This window comes from Oryzias melastigma, linkage group LG21 (genome assembly GCF_002922805.2).
Source record: "Oryzias melastigma strain HK-1 linkage group LG21, ASM292280v2, whole genome shotgun sequence".
Lineage (NCBI taxonomy): Eukaryota > Metazoa > Chordata > Actinopteri > Beloniformes > Adrianichthyidae > Oryzias > Oryzias melastigma.
The window spans coordinates 13707710-13731443 of NC_050532.1; the positions used below are offsets into that span (position 1 = coordinate 13707710).

The window sequence follows — 23734 nt, forward strand, 5'->3', positions numbered from 1 at the left end:
AATCAGGAGCCGGCTTTAAACCGACCAATCAGGAGCCGGCTTTAAACCGACCAATCAGGTGCCGGCTTTAAATTGGCCAATCAGGAGCCGGCTTTAAACCGACCAATCAGGCCTAAGCTTTAAACCGACCAATCAGGAGCCAGCTTTAAACTGACCAATCAGGGCTAAGCTTTAAACCGACCAATCAGGAGCCAGCTTTAAACCAGTTATTTTTAACCATGGGGCTGCGGCCCAATCTTGGTCTTTGAGCGCCCCCTAGTGGCCCCCCAAAAAACTCTGTCCTGAACCTGACGGCCGCGAGGGCTGCGGGACCTGAATGCAGTTTCCTCCCACTTGGTGGAAGTTATATTTATTTATTTAAAAAATTTATAAGGTCTTTTTAATGCTTCCGTTATAAGTTGGACGTCATAGTTTCGTACTGATCAATTGAAATTAATCTTTTAATTTAATAAAAGGGGAAGATGAAATTTGATCTGACGGCTGCAAGGCAGAGCAGAGCGCCCGCGGTGGAGAGGTAGTGCGAATCGAAGCTGTCTGCTATTACAAATCCCATATGGAGGAAACAGATTATTATTTTATTATGTTATGGGGTCCGACACGAGCTTACTACAACAACTTCCATTGTCAAAAATCGCGGAAACTCAGCATTTCTCCGCGAAAGTCCCGCCTGCCGCTGTAATGAGAGACTGTAATGAGAGACAAACAACAGAGTCGTTAGACAAGCCCCCTCTTGTGTGAACACCTGAAGTCCAGCTGGATCAAACTTGTCACCAGGGGTGAACCTAAGCTGGAACGCTCCGGTTCCGGTAAAACAATTGGAGGCGGAGCACCGCTCTGGCGGGAGCGATCAGCTGAGCGGCCGGTTTTCACCGTATCACACATGACAGAAGCTGCGGTTACTCTTATTCTCGTTCCCGGGCCGTCTCATTCCGGATCCATCCGCTTCACTTGTTAACATTCTGGTGTCTCCAATTCATCGCCACCCAAAGCGATCTAATGTAATCTAATCCCAATCTACCGTGACGACAGTGATGAATGACGACGCACCTTCGTGACTTTTTTTCCCTTCTGACTTTTAAGAGGCATGCTCTTTTTTATGATTACTCTCTAGTCTTTTCTACTTTTTTCTCTTTCCCCGCCCCGCGGGCGCGCACGTGGAAGGACGGAGATGTGCTGTGCGTAAAGGCGCACGCGGAAAGGTGGAGATGTGCTGTGCGCAAATACGCACGCGGAAGGATGGGGATACGCTGTGCCCGGGCACAGTCGCCGCAAGGTGGGGGTGCTTTTGAGCGATATTGCTGGCGCACACATGACGGGTATGGAGGTGCGCTATGTACGCACACTGGATTATGAGACTAGATCAGAGATCTCCAACCTGAGGCTCTGGAGCCACATGCAGCTCTTTCCCTCCTCCATTGTGGCTGTTTGGGTTTAAAGAAAAAAAACAATTTGAATAAATGATGGTTTTGTATCATTGTTTATTTACTTTAATTATTTACATTTTGTTACTTCTGCTTAGATTCAGTGGCGCCTCCAGAAATTTTTCCTGGGGTGGCCGCTGGGGGTCCACTTTAAATTTGGGGTGGCACACCAAAACATGACCTATATTTTCTAAAGTCATTCTACTAAACAACCTGTAGAAAAATATCAGAACATATCAGCTGATATACTTTGATCTGTGTCTATATTTCATGTTAGTAATGTGCATAGACCAATAAAAGTACAGTTAACATTTTGAGTTGCACAAAAATGTAGTTTTATTTTCCAATCAGACAGGAATCACCATGGACTGTGATGGTTGCAGACGGTTTAGTGATTTTTACTGAGAGCAGCCATGAAACAGTGGGACTGAAGAAAAGACAGGAAGCAGAGCTGGAGGTAGCAGAGATGAAGATGCTGAGGTTCTCTTTGGGAGTGACCAGGATGGATAGGATCAGGAATGAATACATCAGAGGGACAGCACATGTTAGAGGTTTTGGAGATAAAGTCAGAGAGGCCAGACTGAGATGGTTTGGACATGTTCAGAGGAGAGACAGTGAATATATTGGTAGAAGGATGCTGAGTCTAGAGCTGCCAGGAAAGAGGTCTAGAGGAAGACCAAAGAGGAGGTTTATGGATGCAGTGAACAAAGAAGAGGAAAGGATGCAGAAGACGGTTAGATGGAGGAAACTCATTGGCTGTGGAGTCCCTGAAGGGAAAGCCCAAAAGTAAAAGATGATTTAAACACACTTAGGAGAAAAATGAAATTCTCCATGGAAAAGTTATAAACTAAAAAGTAACCTTTAAAAAGTGCATTAGCAGATGAAGATCTACTTGTCCTCCATGGAATTTTCCTTTTTATCCATTTCAAAAGCATTCCAACCGTTGTTGTTTCACTTGGTGCTTTCTTCTTTTGTCTTTACTCGGCTCATATTCTGATGCTACTGCTGCGCACTTCAGAGCACCCCCCCCCCCGCACACACACATTGCGCTCTGCGCAATCCCATTCTGTCCGTGGGCGCGCGCAACGCGTATTTGACCTACGGCTCGAAGAGAAATAAAGAGAGATGACGACAGAAAGATAAAATAATTAATAATAATAATAATGAAAGAAGATGCTCCAATAAAGGAGCCACAACAAAAATTTGCAGGGTTAGGGACCGGGGACTTCCGCCAATTGGAGATCCATACCCATCCAAATCACTTCTGATCATGCTTTGTAAACATTTATTAAATAACTTTGGAGTATTGCTTAACATAAAGAGTTTTATTTTTTAATTCAGAACAATAGACTGTGTACTTTTCATGAGGACTGTCAGTCTGTCTCTCTGCGCCTTTAAGCTCTCCTTCATGAGAAAAGAAAGTAGGGAAAGCGGGGCCAAGCCAGGCTCCTGCTGAGAGGCTTTTCTGGGTGCAGGAGGATTCATGAAGTGGGATGGTTTCCCACTCTTTGTGCTGTTTTTTTAAAGCGCTTTCTGACACTGAAAATCCAAAATGTTTCTGGGTTGTCATTGCAGGCCTCATAATAATACCTTCCACACACCAAACTGCAGACTGAACGTGTGCCAGCTGCTCCCAGGAACATTCTCATCATCAGAGAAGTTTGATTGCTCTGACAGCATCTGCAATCTGCTGCTCCACAAAGCAGCAGCTGCTGCAGTTCTGATGAAGGCAGAGCACACCTGCGTTATTGTTCTCAAAAACAAACCGATTATCTGAAAAATGGATGGATTTTACTCAAACAAACACAGACTTCAACAAGCCTCTGCACTCCAAATACCTTTATCCATGTTTAACTCAGTGCAGCTGTGTGTGCTTCTCCTGGGTAGATCAATGTTTTCCTCAATACAAGACTGCTCCCTGCTGGTAATAATCCATCACTACATGTCCCTGCTGGCAGCAACCACGTCAGTACGTTCATGATGACGGCTCAATAGCTGTACTAACTGGACAACCTGATGCTCTTCTTTCTGACTTTGTCTTCTTCACTGAAAGTATTATTTTTTCTGGAAATTGTTATAATTTTGTAACTGAAATGTACATTTGGAATCAGAAAGCATTTCCCCATCATCCATATTCTGTGTTCCTCAGCTACAGAGTGTCTGAGACAGCAGGTGAATCTCTTATTTTATTGCTTCAGGGAAAAGGTTCATCCGAACTGATGTTCACACGGGGGACTCTTCCTGTTCACCACAGGATGCAGTGGATCTGTAATTGGACAGTTTTAATGTGGATCAGGCTGCAGGCTCTCAACTGATAAACAGTGAAAATCCAGTTTTGGAAACTCAGATCAAAGATCAAACAGTGGGACTTCAGTCTTTAAGATCGAAATTTGTGGATCAAGAGAAAGGAAAAGGAAAAGGAGGGTATGCACTTTTGTTGAGGATTGTTATGGCTGACAGAACTGCATACATATTATGGTATATTCCTTTAGTGTAACTGAACTGAAAAGTGTTTGGGAGTTCAGAATAACACAATAATTGGCAGTTTTGATCAAAAATAGATTGAATCACTAACATAATCTTTTTATCTGTCCAATTACTAAAGAAAAGCGATTTGTTTTTATAGAAAGAGTATTTTTTTTCCATATTATGCATGTATGAGGTGAGAAATCCTGTTTGAAGATTAGACACCATGCTAAAAGAATATGCCCAATTGTGAAAGTTTTGCTGTGACCTTATCCACATTATAATTGCAAATTAGGATAAAATTCAAGCCACCAAATTTGGAAAAGAAAATGAAGTGAAGAATACAATTCCACCGCGAGACAGGATTTTAAGGAAGTGTTTGGCATAGTTAATTGTAGAAGTATTACTCAGTGTCACAAAATAAAAAAAAATGTTGTTGTCCATTTTCGGAGAATTCATCGCAACTCTTTTCCTGATTCAGTTAGTGTGACTCTTACAAATTAAGCTAAAAAAAAACATCTTGTCAATATCCCAGCATGTTTTCTCTTTTAAATATGGGAGACCGGATTGGTTGTCACAAATTTTACTCATCCACGCATATTAAAAAAAAAAATGTCAGAGTTATTCCTACATAAAATGAAAGCTTGAAGTCCTTGCTTTACATTTGTATCTTTTGCTTCTAAGAGTCATCGTAACAAGAAGTAATAAACCATCAAAGACATTTTAACACCATGGGACAACCAACCCCAACACAGGGCTGGTTGTCCCTCTAGAACTTCATTAGGATTTTAGTGATGAATTAGGAATTTAAAAGATGCTGTGTAAAATCTTTGTTTTTAAAGGGGCCCTGACCACGAGAATTCTACTTTTTGAGGTTTTAAGTGCATTATGTTCATTCCTCTCTATAAAGAACCTCAAAATGGTATTTTGATCTGTTCATGCATTTAAGAATAATCCTCTAAAAACATTCACTGTCTGCAGCAGCCCCTCCCATACCCACGAAAACAAGCGGGTGGAAACGTGCTGATGTAAGATCAATGCCAACAGCTCCATCCAGGAGCTCCGCCTCCAGACTATAACGAAAACTCACCCACCTTCTCCGTGGAGCTGTGATAGGAGATAACTACCTTTCTGTACCAGGAACACTCTCTGAACCATCTTTCCAGGTGGTCTCACTTCGTTTCCAATCAGACTGAATTTCTGTTCACTCTGAGATTCCTCAGTCTGAATATGAAACAAGCCAAGAGCGGAACAACTGAACCAAAACAGCCACCGTACCCGACAGTCACGTGATGTAAACATGTTAGAAATGAGGCGATTGTCATGTTATCCAAAAATAGTTCAACTGTTTACTTGTTAGACCGTTTATTTTAGCACTAAAAAACATATAACTGTCTTTTCTGTCTTGTTACACGGCGTGCGCCGGCTGCTATTGTGATGTCATCTTAAAGCTCTATGGTAGTTCCAACAGAATTCTCTTAAAAACAATATCATAAAACCACAACGATGAGACACAGAAACTCATTCAAATGTGGTCGGATTAATTTATGCTCAATAAAACAACTTTTAACGTGATCCACATTGATTCTACTGACGTATTTTTTACCGTGTGAACCTGTAGCACAGGGGTATTCAAATCCAGGCCTCGAGGGCCGGTGTTCTACCTACAGGAAGCTGGCCCCTTGAGGCCTGGATTTGAATACCCCTGCTGTAGCATCTCCAGTGACCTCATGCAGGATTCCTCCGCGGTACCAAAGCTGCAGTGAAAACTGTTGAACCTGACCTTCATACAGACGATCAAAATCCATCAGCAAAATAATAAGTTTGAAGAAGTGTTTCAAGTTGTTATTTTTTACATAGTTTGGTCATGCTGATGAGGCTCAGGGAGGCGGGCTCTAGGATGACGTTGTGAAATGGGCGGGGCCAACAAGGAGTGAAAGGCGGAGCCTCAGAAATCGAGACATTTTTCTTCCAGGTATTAAAATGGGTCACAAAAATGACTCATATTTCATAAATACTTTGTTTTTCAGTGTTTTGAAGGTAATATATGATCATATATATGGATATAGGCTGAAAGGCTGAAGAAAATCATGGTATGGCCCCTTTAGAGCTAGAAACTGCAAATCTCAAGCAAAATAATTTCTTGGAACCTTTTCAGTCCGGTTTCCGCCCCTCTCACAGCACAGAAACTGCTCTCTTAAAAATGACGACCTCCTCCTTGCAGCTGATTCTGGACTCATCACCATCCTCATCCTCCTTGACCTGAGTGCAGCCATTGATATAATATCCCATTCCATCCTCCTCCATAGACTTTCTTCTCTCTGTAACCCCACCCCCTCCACTGGTTTCAGTCTTACTTCTCTGGCTGCACTCAGTTCATCCAACTCAAATTGTTTAGATCTTAGTTCTCATCTATTTGGTGTTCTTCAAGGTTCTGTCCTGGGTCCTCTTCTCTTCATTACTTACCTCTTACCTCTTGGCAATATTTTTCCTAAATTCAACATTGGGTAACTCTTTATTATAACCACACACGCTTTTCAACATTAGTTAGGCATTAGTTGAGCATGAGTTAATGTTTATTTAATCATTTACAAAGCATCACTCCTACTTTATTAAGTATTGGCAAGTAGCTTATATGTGTTAGTAACACTTTATTCGTGATTAAGAATGAATATTATAATGCTTATTAATATATGTTAAGACTTTATTCATTAACAATTAAACATTTAAAATTAAGTATTAAATGATTTGTAAACCAGTTATGTGGAGTTGTAAGCTCATTTACAAAGAGTTAGTAAATGTCTTGAAAAACCATGTAACTGTATAATTATACATCCATCCCATCTTTAGACACGTACTGTTAATCTGTTAATGAATCATTTCTAGACGCATATTTCTATTGTATATCAGGAGGAGTTCATGTAGTTATGAAACATTTATTTCATGTTATTTAACTGTTATTGTGACCTAATCAAAAGTGAGGCCTATTTCTGCCTTATAAAGTCTTTACACGGGTCATATAAAGGCTTTGTTACCTGTTAAAAAAAAGCAAAACAGAGGGATACACAACACAAATATTTGTCATACAACTGAAACATAACAAGCTACACTTGACAAAAAAATAACAATAAACATTTTTCCAGAAAAATGAACAAAACTGGAATTGCAGTCAGGTGGAGAAAAAACGACAGCAACATGGCATCAGCATCAGCCATGTTGATTCTGGACTTTTTCATGACGCTCATGACCATATAACCATTGATTTGTTTTGGTTGTTTTTCAGAGAATATGGATTTCTTAATTTTAACCTCTTCAAACATTGCATCCACATGGAAGAACATCCTAATTTGGGTTTTATAACCACAGTAGTAAATTCTCCTTAGGTTAAAGCAGAATTTACTTTACGGTTAAATCCTCTACTCGCTCTGCTGCAGCTTCACTGCCATTGGTTTGTCAGCAGCAGAAGAGCCGGTTCTCATTAAGAAGAAACAAAAATCAGAACTTTTTGCTGCTACTCTGTCCTTGTAGGTTGCTGTTTGCATTACAACAACTCAATGGAGACACTTGCTAAAAGTTAAAACGTTTTTTAGAGTTTTTGATCCTGGATGTCAGAATCTGTGAATATCTCTCTAGCTTAGCTTAGCTTTGCTGAACTGTTTTAGTGTGCCTCCTGCTCAAACTAGTGCCACAGTGAATTTTGGAGATCTGTTCATGATATGCAGACTACCAGCGGACCCACTTCAATTCTGATCCATTCACTTGCAGACAAATACATCCATGGACTGTCATGATCCAGTGCTTTGGTTTTGTCATGTTCCGTTTTCCTGTCAGTCTCACCATGTTCAGGTTAATCCTCCACAGCTGTTTTCATTTAGTTAATCAACCTTAGTGTATATAAGTGTCTATTTTTCAGTTTCTCATTATCAGCTCATCTGCTCTGTTCTGTCATGTCACTGGTTTGTTCTCCTAGTTTTGTTATGTTTGAGTTTTGTAGTAAATGTTCAAGTTTCTGCCACAAATCTGGTCTCCTGCTTTTGGGTCCTTCACCACCATCCCTGATATGGACATCTTCATTTTCCTCGTCTGAGTTGGATCTGGATCCAAACTGTATATAGCTAGATAGAGATGGAGAAACCAAAGCTTTCTGAACCACTGAACCGAAATGAACCAAATTGTATTGAAATGGTTCAGGGTTGTGAAGCATTTGACACATTTAAAACTAGTGACATCTGTTGGCCGGAAAACAAAATTGCAGCTCTACGGAAGGAAAAAAAACTCATTAGTATGTTAAGTCATATGTAGCAATCAAACTTTTATTTTTAAAATCTGTTTCTTTCATAAATAATCAAAACACAATTTTGTCACATTAACATTTTGATTAAATTGTGTGAAGCTAATACTGTTTGTTTGGAAGATGGATTTAAAAAGAATAAGTGATATCTTTAAAATACCCCATTTCATAAAATAAATAGAGCAGTGAAATCATTGTGGATTTGCTAATATGTTGGCCTATCTACTGAATGTGTGCATACATTTATTCATATGAAAAAATGTTAGGTGTGTTAATCAATCTCTGATTGAGATACCAGTGAATTAAATGTTCTACCAAACAGACTAAACATTTGACCATGTTTATAAAGAAATCTAACCATAGCAACAACACCAGCAGGGTCTCCTCTGCTCTTTTATTAAAGAGAATTCTGGCTTTCCTTAGAAAACCGTCTCCTCTGGCTCGGCTCACTAAAAACAGCCAACACTTAGACTCCAAGTCACCTCTTTAGATAAATAAATCATAAATACCAAATACTGTAATCCTATGTTCAACAATGTATTAACATATTTTTCATTTAAACAAATACAAGCTAACAAAAACCTTGCAACCACAACAAAAATATTAATTAAAATTGGTAAAAGAAAAAAAATGTCAATCAATCACAATAAAAGTATTTTAGCATTTTTCAACTTTTTATGTTTTTCTTCCTCCCTTTCTGGGGTCCCCTGGATGTGTAGCAGCTTTAACGTTTACCTACACCGGTACGGGTGTGTTCTGCTTTCTCTGTCTCTTCTGCTGCGAGTGAAACGAGCGGCAGTTTATAGAGAAATAAAACATCTGCGACCGACTCATCACGACTCTCTTAACGCCACAAACACAGGATGAGTGAACGGACTTATTGAAAACCTCGCAATGAATTCAAAATTCCCGCTGGTGGTTGGAAATGCGCGAGTGACGAAATGAAGCTTCATTTGGAAAGTCACGTGATCATCAGTAATCTGAACCAAGCGCTCGATACTCCACCAGCGAGCTTCATCTTCAACTTCAACTTTGAAAGACTCGATACAGAGTCGAGCTATCTGCTCGAGCAGAACATCTCTACTAGATAGCTCTGATATCTAATAAAAGAATGTTGGGATATCAAATTTGGGTTATTTTTGTGCCAAAAATCTCACCTATAACTCAGAGGCAAATTTCTAACAAACTCCTGCTGCTCTGCAGAAAGTATGACAGGCAAACTCATCTATGGGATGAATTTGGTGGGAACTTTTCTCACAAAAACCAGACTGTAGATACCTCAGTTAGGACGGCAATCATACATAACATTTTTTTCAATCAAAAATACAATGTGATCTATGATATTTTAAGAATGATTTTATTACTATGATTGTTATAGGGATTATTAAAAAGCAGCAGCAACACTGTTGATCGTTCCATCAAAGCAAAGGGGAAGAAGGCTTAAGCTACAGCGCCATTGTTGATTTGTTTCTGGGTAAAGGATTACTAAAGCCCCCATGCAGCGTGTTGTCAACACAGCTGCCAGAGGTTGTGCAACAGTTCAACTTCAGGATTTCTCTCTTATCATTTAAAGAGCTGCTGCTAGATCCAAATAAGTGATTGCAATATCTTTTTCCACTAATACTCATACAGTGCACAAACATGTAGCTGATTCTAGACAGATATGGATTGAAAATTTGCCCAAAAAGGGACAAATATTGTTTGCTCACTGGTCAGATTTCATCTACCTGTGGCCTTTCTTTATATGGGATTGTGGTTGGATGGGGCAAAGGTAGAACTTTCTGTGCTACATTTGATCGTTCGAGTTTTGCTCTGTCAACCTCTTACCATAAAAAGATTTTTCCTACATAAAGTGACAAATGATAATGTATCTTTTGAAAACATTGACTTTTTTAAACCTATAGAGCAGGGGTGTCAAACTCAATTGCACAGGGGCCAAAATCTAAAACACACCTTAGGTCGCGGGCCGAACAGGCCTAACATTTATTGAACACTCTAAAACTACCTTTTTTAAAACTTTAACATTATTATGAACTAGATATATAGCATTACCTGTGATAATGTTAGTGTGAATGCTGATAGCTGAATTTGGCCGCTGAATGTTAGTGCTGATAGCTGAAGATGCTGAAATTGATAGCTAAAAATGGTGAAGCTGATTCCCAACTAAAATATTAGCTAAATGCCAAATTAGCCTAAAAAACAAAGAAAAAAAACTTAGGTTTGCCAAAACAGCTAGCATGTAGCTAAAACATAGCTAAATACAAAATATCCTAAAAAACTGAAAATAAATCATAAATTAACCAAAACAGCTAGCATGTAATATTAGCTTAACTCCAAAATAGCCTAAAAAACAAAAAATAAAAAAGCCTAAATATGCCGAAACAGCTAGCATTACATTCCGAAATAACCTCAAAAATCTTAGTAAATGCTGAAATTGTCCAAAAAGCTAGCAGAATGCCAATTTTTAAAACTTTAAAACCATGATTTTTTTAATGTAATTATGAATAATAAAAAGTCAAGAATGTTATTACAGAATAAATCAACTTAAACCTTAAATAACTTTCAATATTTTTCTCTCCATAAAAATATATTTTGTTAAAATTATACAAGTTATAAATGAGCACAAGAAAACATCGAACCATTAATAACAATAAAATGATCTGGAGGGCCGGATAGAATTACTCGGAGGGCCGGATCCGGCCCCCGGGCCTTGAGTTTGACACATGCTCTAGATTCTCCCAAAGTTCGGTGTCAAAGCAGCAGAAGAGACGATTTCAACAACAAACTTTATTATAAAAATGTTGTTTGAATGTGTTTGTTGCTTATAGCTAATAGCAATTGACTGTCTATGAAAGTCTATGACCTTTTTGACCTATGACCTTCAGCATCCTCTGACCTCTCTCCATCAGTTTACGAGGTCGACCATTTGGTGGCTGAGTTGCTGTTGTTCTCAAACTCTTCCATGTTGTTATAGTAGAGCTGACAGTTGACTGTGGAATATTTTGGACATTTCTTCACTGGATTTGTATCTCAGGTGTAGCGGCTTGATGACTCAGTGGGCTAAGTGTAGGGCTGCCATGCAGGAGACCTGGGTTCAATCCTTGGGGTGTCCAACGATCTCTATCCAGATTGGGTCATAAAGCAAGACCCTTGACACTGCTGCCTAACTGGGTTCCCTGTGCCCTTCAAGTACAGGGTTGTGTCAGGAATCTGGTGCAAAAACTCTCTGCCAAATCACTGATGCAGTGGGTGGTGTTTTGCTGTGGCGACCCCTAACAGGATAAGCCAAAAAAGGGTGAACAATTGGCTCATTTGGATCAGAATCAGGTGAGCCAATACTTTTTCTAATGTAGTGTATGATTAAAAACAGTGGGGATTGAACATTTGGGCTGCCCAGGTAAAACATTATCAGAAGAAAATCTCTTCTTTGTCCTCGCCACAAAGTTTAACATTTGAAGTTCACAAATGAACATATTAACGAGCCTGATGCATTTTGGAAACAAGTTCTGTGGACCGACCCAGTTCACATGGAACTTTTTGGCCACGATGAGCAAAGGTACGTTTGGAGAAGAAAGGGTACAACCGTTAAGCATGGGGGTGGATCAGTCATGCTTTGGGCTGTTATTGCAGCCAGCGGCACAGGAAACATGTCACCGGTAGAAGGAAGAATGGATTTCACAAACTTTGTTCACTAACATGATGCCGTCTGTGAAAAAGTTGAAGAGAGGATGGCTTCTCCAATCATAAAAACCATGGAAAACACCAAAAGGCTTAAATCATGTTTGAAAGGAGCAACTCAAATGCTCAGGCTTTGTAGAAGTCAAATAAATAAAACAATCACCAAACAACAGCTGCTGAAAATGCAACCAAGGAAACCACAAGAATGAAATTAACAAAATGACAAAGCTAGAATAAACTAAAGAGGAGGAAACGGGCTTTCTCAGGCAAGGCCAGGCAGACAGCAGGGGCAGACTGAGGGTCTACGTCCTCTCAGGAATTCAGCTGCTACTGGAGCAGAACTTTCTGACTGCTTTTAAACTTCCCTCCTGGCCTTCTGATTGGTGGAGAGGGTGCCTCAATTAGCTCTGCAAGAGGGGGTGGAGTCAGCAGCAGAGGAGGCACTGGGCTTAAAGAAATACACACAGTCATCACACACAAAACATGCAAGTTTGAAAGATCTACAAAAACATCAGTAACCACGTCTTCATGTTTGGGTTTATGTGTTTATTAGGGCCGGGAATCAATATATACAAAAATTATCTAATTAATCACAAACCACAAAAAAAGTAATTGTGAATATTTTATTTTTTTTTATATTTGCCTGCCACTTATTATCCGTAAATAATCAAAATATGTAATCACATGCAAAATTGTACATTTAGAACATTTATTTTTAACCCTCTGGAACATCAGCTATTAGACATAAGAATTTCTCTCCAAAGAACACTCCTGTCCATTGGACATTTTTCCTGGAATTAAATTTTTTTCCCCGAGCTTTTAAATGTCTCATACATTTTCCTTATTGTGTTTGTGAAAATAATAAAATTAAACATTTTTGGGAGAAGGTAACTTATAGAACTCACCGCTTTTACCAGAACTCACTCAGGTTTTAATTTCACTGCTGCAGGTTTGAACTTTTTTAAAATAATTACATTTCATTAGACATAAAAAGTCATTTTTTTTTAGTAATACGAACATCGTTTTTTAAACAAGATGTTGTTTACAATCCTGCACATTGCTGTTGCGCCACATGCAAACTCTGTTCGTGGACTTTTTCTGTATGGTTAATAAGGGCGACCCTCAACACGGTGCAGGATGTAGGCATCAGATTTTAACAAAAGATTTGTTCGTCTATAGATTTCTCACATTTTTAAACAGGAATCAAGTGTTTCTGCTGTGGCAGCTTGTTGGTTTGGTAGTTTGATAACTACAAGAGGAGAATTTTCTTTATTGTCTGCAACAAAGAAAGTCTGTTTTGATATTTTCAGTAGTTTATTAATGTAATACAGTACTTGTTAAAACAAAATAAAATAAAGAGGAAGACCAAAAAAGAAACATTAAGTATTATCAAAATAATATTGTTGCTACAAGTCAGCAAAAGAAAAAGAAAGTAAACATGAAGAACCCGCTGTGTTTACCGTGAGGCTCGAACTCACATTTCCTGCATGAGAAAAACATGAAGTGCAAGCATTCCAGCCATAAGGAGACTGGAGACAGCTGGAGCTACTACAGGGTAGGGCTGGACTGATAAAATTGATTAATCAATTTGAATCAATTTTTACTTGATAGATCAATAATCAGTTCATAAAAATATTGATCAATTTAGCACATAAAGCTAAAGTCCGCTAGCTTGATGCTAACGTTTAATGGGATTTCCCATAGGACGGCTAATGCTAACGCTCGGATGACCTAAACATACAATGCTGACTAAAGAAACATCTTTATAAACTCACAGACATGAATTTTCCAAACTTTTTTAAGGAAATATTTTTTAAAGTTTTAAAGTTAATTTTTTTAAAGAAACGTCCTCCAGGAGAAGCAGAACAATGTTTCCAATGTTAATGATCTGAACATTTTAGTTAGAACTTCTCCTTTAGAGAATCCATGTAACACTGGATGATATTAACAATCTCATTATTTCACTGATACATTTACAGTATGTGAACTGGATCAGATTATATAAATATATTGTAAACATTTATAGATTATTATTGTATTTCTAAACAAATGTGTATAAATGTGTAAACTCTAAATTGAATTGATATGAAGGATCGAAAGAATAAAAAAAAAAATCAGAATCGAATCGATTCAGGTTATTGTGAATTGAATTGTTTCTGGAAATGATAATCAATACCCAGCCCTACTACAGTGTTTTAGCCATTTCATTCAAGCATGAGGATGTTTTGATGCCTGTCTGTAACACAATAAGATGGTGTTTTGAACGGACTAGAACAGCGGTTTGTACGCGATAAAACACCCGTCTTGGAACAACTTCAGACGATGATAGTACAGACTAAACAGACATTCTCTGACCGTGATTATTACAGTTCTCAGAGTCAGTGAATGCATCGGGACGGAAGTTACCACCCTCATCGATTTTGATTGGTTCTTTGTTTTAGCCCACACAAAGTTTCTCAATGGGGCCAAAAGTTTCAAATCTAAAGTTTTCAGATTTTAAATTGAACAAAAAAAGAGTTGAAAGTAAAAAAAAAATGTTTTTGAAACTAAATAAAAGGCTTTGAAACCAACATTTTTTGTTTTGTAACCCAAAAACACAACATTTGAAGCAGAAAATAATTAGGTTTGTTTAAAGGGGCCCTACCATGAAAATTCTACTTTTTGAGGTTTTAAATGCATTTTACCGTTCACTTCTCTCTATAAAGAACCCCAAAGCAGCATTTTGATCCGTTCGTGCATGTAAGAGTAATCCTCTAAAGACCTGCACTGTCTGCAGCAGCCCCCCCCCCCTCCATACCCACGAAAACGAGCGGGTGGAAACGTGCTGATGTAAGATTGATGCCAACAGCTCCCTCTAGGAAGAGTCTGCTCTGACAGCTCCGCCCCCAGACTAACACAACCCTTGATTTCTCCACTGAGCTAGGGTTGATCAGCAAATAAAATCATTTTAGATTCAGAATACCGTACATCATCCAGTTGTATCCTGTCTTCAGTAAATTCCAGCTCAAACAGGTGTTTGTTACTTTTGACACAGCGGTCCTTTAAAAAGCATTTTGCGGAGCATCGCTGGCTCCATGGAGAAAGTATATGTTTGTGTTGCCCTGGAGGCGGAGCTTGCAGCACAGAGTCTTTCTGAAAGGGGCTGTTCTCACTTTGTGACATCAGCCCATGAGAACCGGCTTGTTTTTGTGGGTTTGGGAGGGGCTGGAGCTCAGAGAGCAGGTTTTTAGAGGAATACTCAGAAATGTGTGAACGGATCAAATTACTGCTTTGAGGTTGTTTGTAAACAGGAATGAACATTTTAATACCCTTTAAATCTCACAAAGTTGGTTTTGCATGATAGAGACCCTTTAATGAAACTGTAGTTATGCTAAATACTGTTTTTTTTTTTTACTGTAAGACAAAGCTGAAGCAGCTCTCCCTTATTTAATGACTGGCAGCATGTGATGAGGCATCAGGCATTCACAAGTCCATGTTTCCAGAAAGAGTAAAGCTTTCAGAACAGACCACATCCAGACGTGACAGCTCTGAAGCTGAAGAAACAAACCTGAACCCTCACCAGGCTGCCCGTCAGTGTCTCACCACTTTCCCCAAGTCATTCAGTGTTTTGCAGGAACTGCACATCTTTGCTTTAAACATGAAAGTTTTGCATCACAGAAACATTTTAGGGCAAAAACAGGCTGTGTTTCATTTAAATGTATTCATACTTCCATGCATGCGGGTCTTCAATAAAAGCAGAGTTTGAGCGCAGCAGTCTCTTACCTTTTCCTCCACGGAGTACCTGTGGGTGTGTTGTGCTGCTCCTGCACTCTGGTTCATGCTTCAACTCCGGGAAAAGACAAACAAGTCTATAAATTACAAGCTGCAGCTTGGCGTGAGAGCCAGAGAGCACACACTGAGGTAACGTGACGGCTCTGAAGTTCCTCTGCTCTCGTCTGACTCTACAGCAGATTCCAGTCCATTGAGCTCCGTGCGTAAAGACCTGCTGTGGCGCGCAGCTGTAATGGGCTGCACTCTCTCCATCCAGACTGAGAGGCTGAGTGAGGGTTTGCACGCAGCCTGAAGCTTTATTCCATCAGAACATGTGTGCTTGCTCTGGTGTTTGTATTTGGTCAGTGATGTATGGAGAAAAAGAAAATTAAATCTGACTCCACTAAGAGATTACATAACGCAATGAAAGGATGAAGCAGATTAAGAGATCAAAACAGAAGACCTGCTTTCAAGAACACACATCCTTTTTCTCAAATTTAGGGACAGTTTACAAGTTAAAACCGTCACATTTTGATTTTTTCTTTTTTAAGAGCATTTCAAAAGCGCTTAACTCTGCTTAAATGACTGAGTTTTTCTGACATGAAGCTCCTAAAAGTTAAGAATTTATTTTTAATTCAATGGAAATATCTCTTTAGGTTGTAAAGACTAATTCTGATCATCTCTCAGTCTTTATTTGACATATTTGTATTTTTGATTTGTGGAGGCTTTTCAGTTTCTTATCATGTTGGTGATGTGTTAAGTTGGATTCAAACTGAACACCACTGCCAAAGCGTTTTTTTGGTTTTGGTTCCTAATCGGTGCCAATGTTGGTACTTCAGTAATAAAAATAATGCCTTCATCTTCCCAAATCAACACATTTCCATTCCCAAGTCATCACATACTGACACATGGTTAAGACCTCCACATCAAAACTGACGTTTTGGGTGTCATCGCTTTTTGATTTGCTGGCTGTTCCCGTTAAAATCAGAGCTCCACAACCTCCGAGCTGCAAACCGGTGGTCCTCCCCTCTTGCACCACGCGGCGAATCTGCTGCTTACCGCCGGTCAAAAATGTGATCCTGAGCTGGACACAGCGCTGTGTGTGTGTGTCTGTGAATGTTAAGGTGCTCACACACCGCCTGCGTCAGCACGTATCCCAGCAGCCACCCCAATGAGAAGTCCACGCAAACGCGCATAAAGTCAAAAATTCAGCTTTATGCGTGTTTGCATAAACCCCCCACTGAAAGCAGCGCGCGAGCGCCCAAACAGATTTATTTATCGTGAGGAGTTTAAAAAAATGAAATCTTTCAAAGATTTTCTTAGTTTGGAGGGTTCTCTCTCACTCTGTGGGTGTGTCTGGATGACAGCCACTTCCACTGTGTTTCTGGGTCTTCGTGACTGAGTTTGAAGCCTCTCCTGCATTATGCCGGAGGGGGGGGGGGTTTCTCTATTAGTACTTTTTTTTCATTTTTACACAAAATGAGTGGAGCATCAAACTGCTTACAAAATAAAATACTATTAAACATTAATATATCATTGGGATTTTGGCGCCCCTTCCAACAGATGGCACCCTATATATATATATATATATATATATGTACAGTGGTGGACAAAAGTGTTCATACCCCTCAGTTAAAGAAGGACAAACCCACAATTCTCACTGAAATCACTCAAAACTTACAAAAGTAACAATAAATAAAACACCTGTGATGTCAATTAAAGGACACACCTGAGTTAATCATGTCACTCTGGTCAAATAGTTTTCAATCTTTTATTGAGGTACCATCATTTCTGTCCAGGCCTGTTTCATTACTTTGTTTTAAATAATTATGTTAATCAACAATTCAAGAGTGATGGCTGATTTTGATTGTTTAATTTTCAATAAATTTTTATTAATCGTTACTTTTGGAAGTTTCAAGTGATTTCAGTGAGAATTGTGGGTTTGTCCTTCTTTAACTGAGGGGTACTAACACTTTTGCCCACCACTGTATATATATATATATATATATATATATATATATATATATATATATATATATATATATATATATGAATCTTGTCTAATTTTCCCGTTTTGAGCATAAATTAAAAAAATATCATCATCATAGTAGTTAAAACACAGAGCGTATCACTGCAGCTGCATCTCGCCCTCCTGTTACATCCGTGTACGATGATCGGTCTCTGTAGCGGCCAGACTAAAGCTCATAATAGGGGCATTGAATGCATTTTGCATTGCCACACTGGAGCTGCCAAGCTTTCTAATCCCTCGGGAGTCATGAGTCTATTGTGATTTGCATCTGACGTAGAATGTCTCTGATGTAACAGAAGAGCCAATTTTAAATATTTTTATCCCAGCCTGATTCTATTTATTGCACATCCTTTTGAGATGTTATTGTTTCTTTTATCTATTTTTATGCACTCACTCAAAGACTACATCTGCCCTGGAGGTGATATAAAACCATTGAAGACATCAAAAAGTCTAAATTTGTCTTCAGCTGACAGCACCAGTGTGGCCTCAGTAACTGGGGCGACGGTGGTACAGAGGTAGAGCGGCTGACCTGTGATAGAAGCATCACGGGTTCTTTGGGTAAAACACTAAACTCTCATTGCTCCTGGTGTTTGAGGTTTGTGTTGTGAGGCATCAAAGAGTGTGTGTGTGCGTGTGTGGGTGTGTGTGGGGTGTGTGTGGTTGTGTGTGTGTGTGTGGGGGGGGGGGGTGCAAAGGTGCATGGAATTGTGCCTATTAAACACTTTGGGCTTTAATCAAGGGAAAAGGTGCCATTTAAGTTTTCACCAGTTGCCGCTCCTTCTTGCAGCAGTGAGGCAGATGGTTACAGCTCAGCTCTGTTTGCTGGAAGCCAGGTTCATGATGGTTCATCCTTTAGTGCTCGGCGTGTCTGTGTCAGCTTTATTGTTCTGCTGGCTCTCAGGATCCTTGTGACATTTATTCACTGGTGACGCAACAGAGATTTTTAAAAGAGGACAGAGGTGCTGAGTTAGCTCAAAGTCAAGCTTTCCATGTCAGTTTATCCTTCAAAGCGCATCACCTGGAACATTTCTCTTCAAGTCTGCCTGACGTTTTACTCAGCAGTAAGTCGTCTGTTTTCCTATCCTCAGTGCAGTTCTAGGCTAGACACACAGCCTGCTGTAGCATACTATAAAGAGTGCCAGGAACAGTTTTTAAATGTGGTGAAAACCTCCATGTTTAAGTCCCACTCCAACAACATTTTTTTATATTACAAAATCCTTCCCAGTGATCTTTTAATTATGATTATGCAGTTTTTAGCCTAAATCAAGCAACCTGTGTCCTTTTTTTAGATATATTTTCTCCAGAGTGGCAGGAGCTCATCAGGTATTTGCCTCTGAATTGTGGGTGGAGCAGTTGATGGTAAAAACCCAGGACATACTGCAGAGACTACATCTCTCAGCTGGCCTGGGAACACCTCGGGGTCCCCCCAGAGAAACTGGAGGAAGTGGTGGTGGAGAGAGATGTCTGGGTAGCTTTGCTTAGACTGCTGCCCCTGTGACCCGGATGAGTGGAAGATGGATGGATGGATGGACAAAATAATTAGAATTTTCCTGTGTTCCTGCATCATCACTGTAATAAGAAAACAGAATGATCTAATGAGCTTTGTTTTTAACAAGAGGAAATCTGTAACATTTTGGAGATCAGACATTCTGGCAGGGGGATCTCTCTAGCATTCTGACCAAGAAGCCCCAGGACCTGTAGACCTGTAGACCTGTAGGTCCAGCCATCAATTCTCTCTGATTTCTTTAGAACTGATGCAGTAGCAGAGTGTGACAAAGAGGCTGAGACGTTAGTCCACACATGGTCGAAGACCTCCGTCCTTCTTTTTCACAAAGTAGAGACCAGCTAAAGCCGGAGACGTGGACGTCCAGATGAAGCCCGTTTGTAGTTCTTCCTGGATGTACTTTGGCATGACTTCGAGTTCAGGCTGGGATCGAGGAAACACTCTCCCTCTCACAGGAACAGCACCAGGAAGGTGCTCAAGTGCTGTCATAAGAGCGATGAGGGGGTAGACGAGTGGCATGCTGTTTATCAAATGTTTCTTGGAGGTCGTGATGCTGAACTGGCAGAGAGTCGGATAAAGAATTGAGTTCGGGTATATGGAGATGTTAGCAGTAGCAATGCAGCGATGATCAGAAACGGCAGAACAATCCATGGTCTGAAGACAATGGTGCCTGATTGGAAGATCAGTTCTTTGGAGGACCAGATGATGGCGCTTTGAGGAGAGTGTATAACAAAGAGGCGTATGGTCTCCTGAAGGCCGTCTTGTCATGGGGAAGTATCGCTATCCCCTTCCATTAGTCCCTCCTGCTCTGGAACAGCTCTGCCAGGCACGTTACTTTACCAAGCTGGACCTGAGTAGCGCCTATAACCTAATGGTTTAGTGACGAGTGGAAGACAGCCTTCTCAAACCACTACCGGACACCATGAGTACCTCACTTAGGGGTGTGTTTTGGCAAGAGTCTGGCGATACATGCCTCACAATATATGTATCACGATATTTCCCAAGACTATACCAAAGCAATTTTTCACTTTTTTTTAAGAGTATGACTTGAATTGAATCTACCTGAATTTTAATGTATTTCATTGTAAAAAATGGTCAAATTAATTTCATTTCATGATCACAGCATTAAGCACAGCAACAGTTGTTCCATTTACCCAGAAATTCATGCTGCTTTTCTTTTGGTAAATTACAAAATATTAGTTTTTTAAGGGACAGTCAATATTATCTGATTTCCACAACAACACATTTTTCAGTAAAAGAAAGAATAGAATGAATGGGCTTTAATAAGTTTCTAAAAATGTGATTGCAAGATTGCTAAATCTAGAATTTAAATGGTTCATTGAACTGAACAGATGCTTCAAAAATCAGGGGAAAAACAAACCAATTCTTTCCAGAAACATTTCAGTGTGATGACAGGATGAATGAGGGTAAGATGTTTTATTTACATGACAGTCAGCGCTGCAGCTCAAGTTTTCTCAAAAACAGACGTAAATGCGTATTTCACTGCTAATCGCTGAGACATTACCTTTTTTCAGAGCCTAGTAGACATCACTCTGATCCATCACGTCTCTGAATTAGAATCTATAGCTGTGAAATTCAGCAGAACTTCTGCTTGCTTTGCCGACAGCATTTTAATGGAGGCTCCGTGCATGAGCCGCTGGAGCTCCACTGCTCGTTCTTATCTGAGCCGCTATGAAGCTCCATAATCCACGTGTTTAGATGATACTGGCAGCAACGTGGCTCGGAGTTTCAGTTTAGTACCCATTCCAAGTAGAAACAAAGTAGTATATTTCTTATAACAACCAAAACCGCGAGGCTGACTGAACATTTGAAGGATCTTGTTGTTGTTTTGGTCGCGGTGTGGAGCAGCTCAAAGAGGCCCAGTGCGCTCTGCTGCCAACTGGTGGTCAGGGGTTGAAGTGGAAAAGAAAAGCAAGATGTGAAGGAAGCCCATAGATAAATTAATAAATATTGTCATTAGGTATGTCCCGATCAGGTTTTTTTGGGCCCGATCCGATTCCGAGTCATTTGATTTTGTGTATCTGCCGATACCGAGTCCAGATCCGATACTTTTATAAGACATTTAAAACATGGATAAACTGAAGAAACAGATTTGTGTTGTCCCTCATTTATACTTTATTAACCTTTTTTTATCATTAAAAACTTAAATAAAACACTTCTGTGAAGTAGCTTTAATAAACAAGTAAGAATACAGCAAATATAAACTAGGAAAAAAATACAATTTGCTGTCAGTTTAAAGCGTTTTGAAAAGAGTTATTGATCCCGGAAGTTAGCTTTTGAGCTAGCTTTGTTTACGTTAGCCTTCTGCTTGAGCTACTGCGGTTTTCTGCTGCGTTTTCTGGTAATGACATTTCGTGATCTTTTCATGACATGCAGACTTGTAGTGGGGTATTTATCCGGAATGATAAGATGAAATATAAAGCTCTGATCATAATGAGAATAAATTAAATATCCAATCCTGATCGGGCAAAGGAGTCCGTTTCCAATCGAGTCCCCAACCACGTGATCGGCCCGATTTCCGATCAGGTGATCGGATCGGGACATCCCTAATACTTGTATGAGGCACTCTAGTGGCCCACAGGAAATATCAAGCTCATTGACACTTGGTGAGCCTGTGGAGCAAAATGTTGATGCACATTTTTCTAAAGGCATGCTGCCAGAGACAGTTAGTAGTGAACACTTACACAACATGTAATGGGAATTGATGGTGAATTAGGTGAGATGCAGGCATGTTGGACAGATTTTTTTTTTATCTTTTTAATCCCCAAACACCTTATATATGGATCAATTCTGATTGTGTTACAGATGTTGAAGCACTTTTGAGAGGCACTATGACAAAATGTTTTGTGTGTTATTGTGAATACACAAAAGTAAAGCTGTGTCGAAATTTGTGTTCTTTTTTTTTTACGAGTTGCTAACAAGGTTGGGAGTTAGTATAGTCACTGTAATGTTTGTTTTAGCGGGATCAGTCTGTTTTTTAATGTGATGCTAACATCGTTGGAAGTTACAGGTATTGTGAAAATGCCTAAGCTGCTAACGTAAAGAGGTGTTGGTTTTTCTTTTTATGTGTCGATAACAAAGGTGGGAGTTATAGCATGGTCACAGATCAGTCTGTTTTTTTCTGTTGCTAACAAGAGTGAGAGTTACAGGTATAGTGACAATGCTAGCACGGCTAATGTTACTGGTTTGTCTTTGTTGGTCTGCGTTGTGTTCAGGTCAGGTGAATAAAGATCAGGCTCCGATGTTGATTCAGTTTATTTTATTCTGGTTGAAAGAAAAAACAAATGTTACATTGCTGTCTGGGATTTTCCTCAGTGCTTCAGTGCTACCAGAGGCAATTTCTCTCAGTGCTTCCCCCTAAAGACTGAAAATTGCATGAAAAAGAAAGAATCAGCATAAAAATAGAGGAAAAATGGTGTGAAAATGGCGGCTCCTTTAAAGCGTCTAATAACTAAAATAACATCACAAACCGAGGAAAATGAATGCAGTACAATTGCTGCTTTTGATGGATCCAGGTAAAACAAACTAAAAGACAGTTTAAGCAGAGATGTAATTACAAAGAACGGACACAAGGAGGAGCACGTCTTACCTCGCATGCTCAAACATGTCTGCTGTGTCACTAGTTTTTTCATTTAGTTGTTACTAACAATAACTGGTGGTGGCTCCGCTGCCAAACACTAGCGCCAACCTTCCAACAGAAGCAATTCGGGGTTAGATGTCTTGCCAAGGCCATATGGGTGGGGCAAGGTGGGACTTGAACACGCAATCTTCCGATCAGGAGTCGACCACCCTACCGCTGCACCACGGGCCTGACTGTGACCTTACCTAGATCTGAAGGTGACCTGACCGTGACCTTACCTGGATCTGACCGTGACCTTACCTGGATCTGACCTTAACCTGACCTTGACCTTACCTGGATCTGACCTTGACCTTACCTGGATCTGACCTTAACCTGACCATGACCTTGCCTGGATCTGGCCTTGACCTGACCTTACCTGGATCTGACCTTGACCTTACCTGGATCTGACCTAGACCATAACTGGATCTGACCTTAACCTGAACGTGACCTTACCTGGATCTGACCTTAACCTGACCGTGACCTTACATGGATCTGACCTTAACCTGACCGTGACCTTACTTGGATCTGACCTTGACCTTACCTGGATCTGACCTTAACCTGACCTTGACCTTACCTGGATCTGGCCTTGACCTGACCGTGACCTTACCTGGATCTGACCTTGACCGTACCTGGATCTGACCTTGATCTGACCTTGACCTTACCTGGATCTGACCTTGACCTTGTGTAAATAATAAGACCTCTGTTAGAGAGTAACCATGGTTACCACTCCCCCACCCCATGTCCATATAAGGAATTCTGTTGATGTCTGAGGAGTGTGATGTCACACAGTGATGTCATCCCCCTTGATCTGACCTTGACCTTACCTTGCGCTGTCCTTGACCTTACCTGGATCTGACCTTGACCTGACCTTTGATCTGAAGTTTATAAATAGAACCCAGATTCAGTTGTGTCTCATTGCCCGTTTGGTTCACACCAGAGAGCATACGTTCTGTTC

General features: G+C 40.0%; 1 protein-coding gene across 2 annotated transcripts in view; it reads right to left on the minus strand.

Moving 5' to 3' along the window:
* The window catches only part of LOC112137939 (inactive dipeptidyl peptidase 10), an 86023-nt gene extending 70156 nt beyond the window's left edge, over positions 1-15867 (minus strand). For both annotated transcript variants that reach the window (XM_024260456.2, XM_024260455.2), the window contains exon 1: positions 15619-15867. In XM_024260456.2, coding sequence (XP_024116224.1) covers positions 15619-15675 — 57 coding nt within the window. In that variant the 5' untranslated portion in view covers positions 15676-15867. The remainder of the gene's footprint in view (positions 1-15618) is intronic.
* Between the last annotated feature and the right edge of the window lie 7867 nt (positions 15868-23734).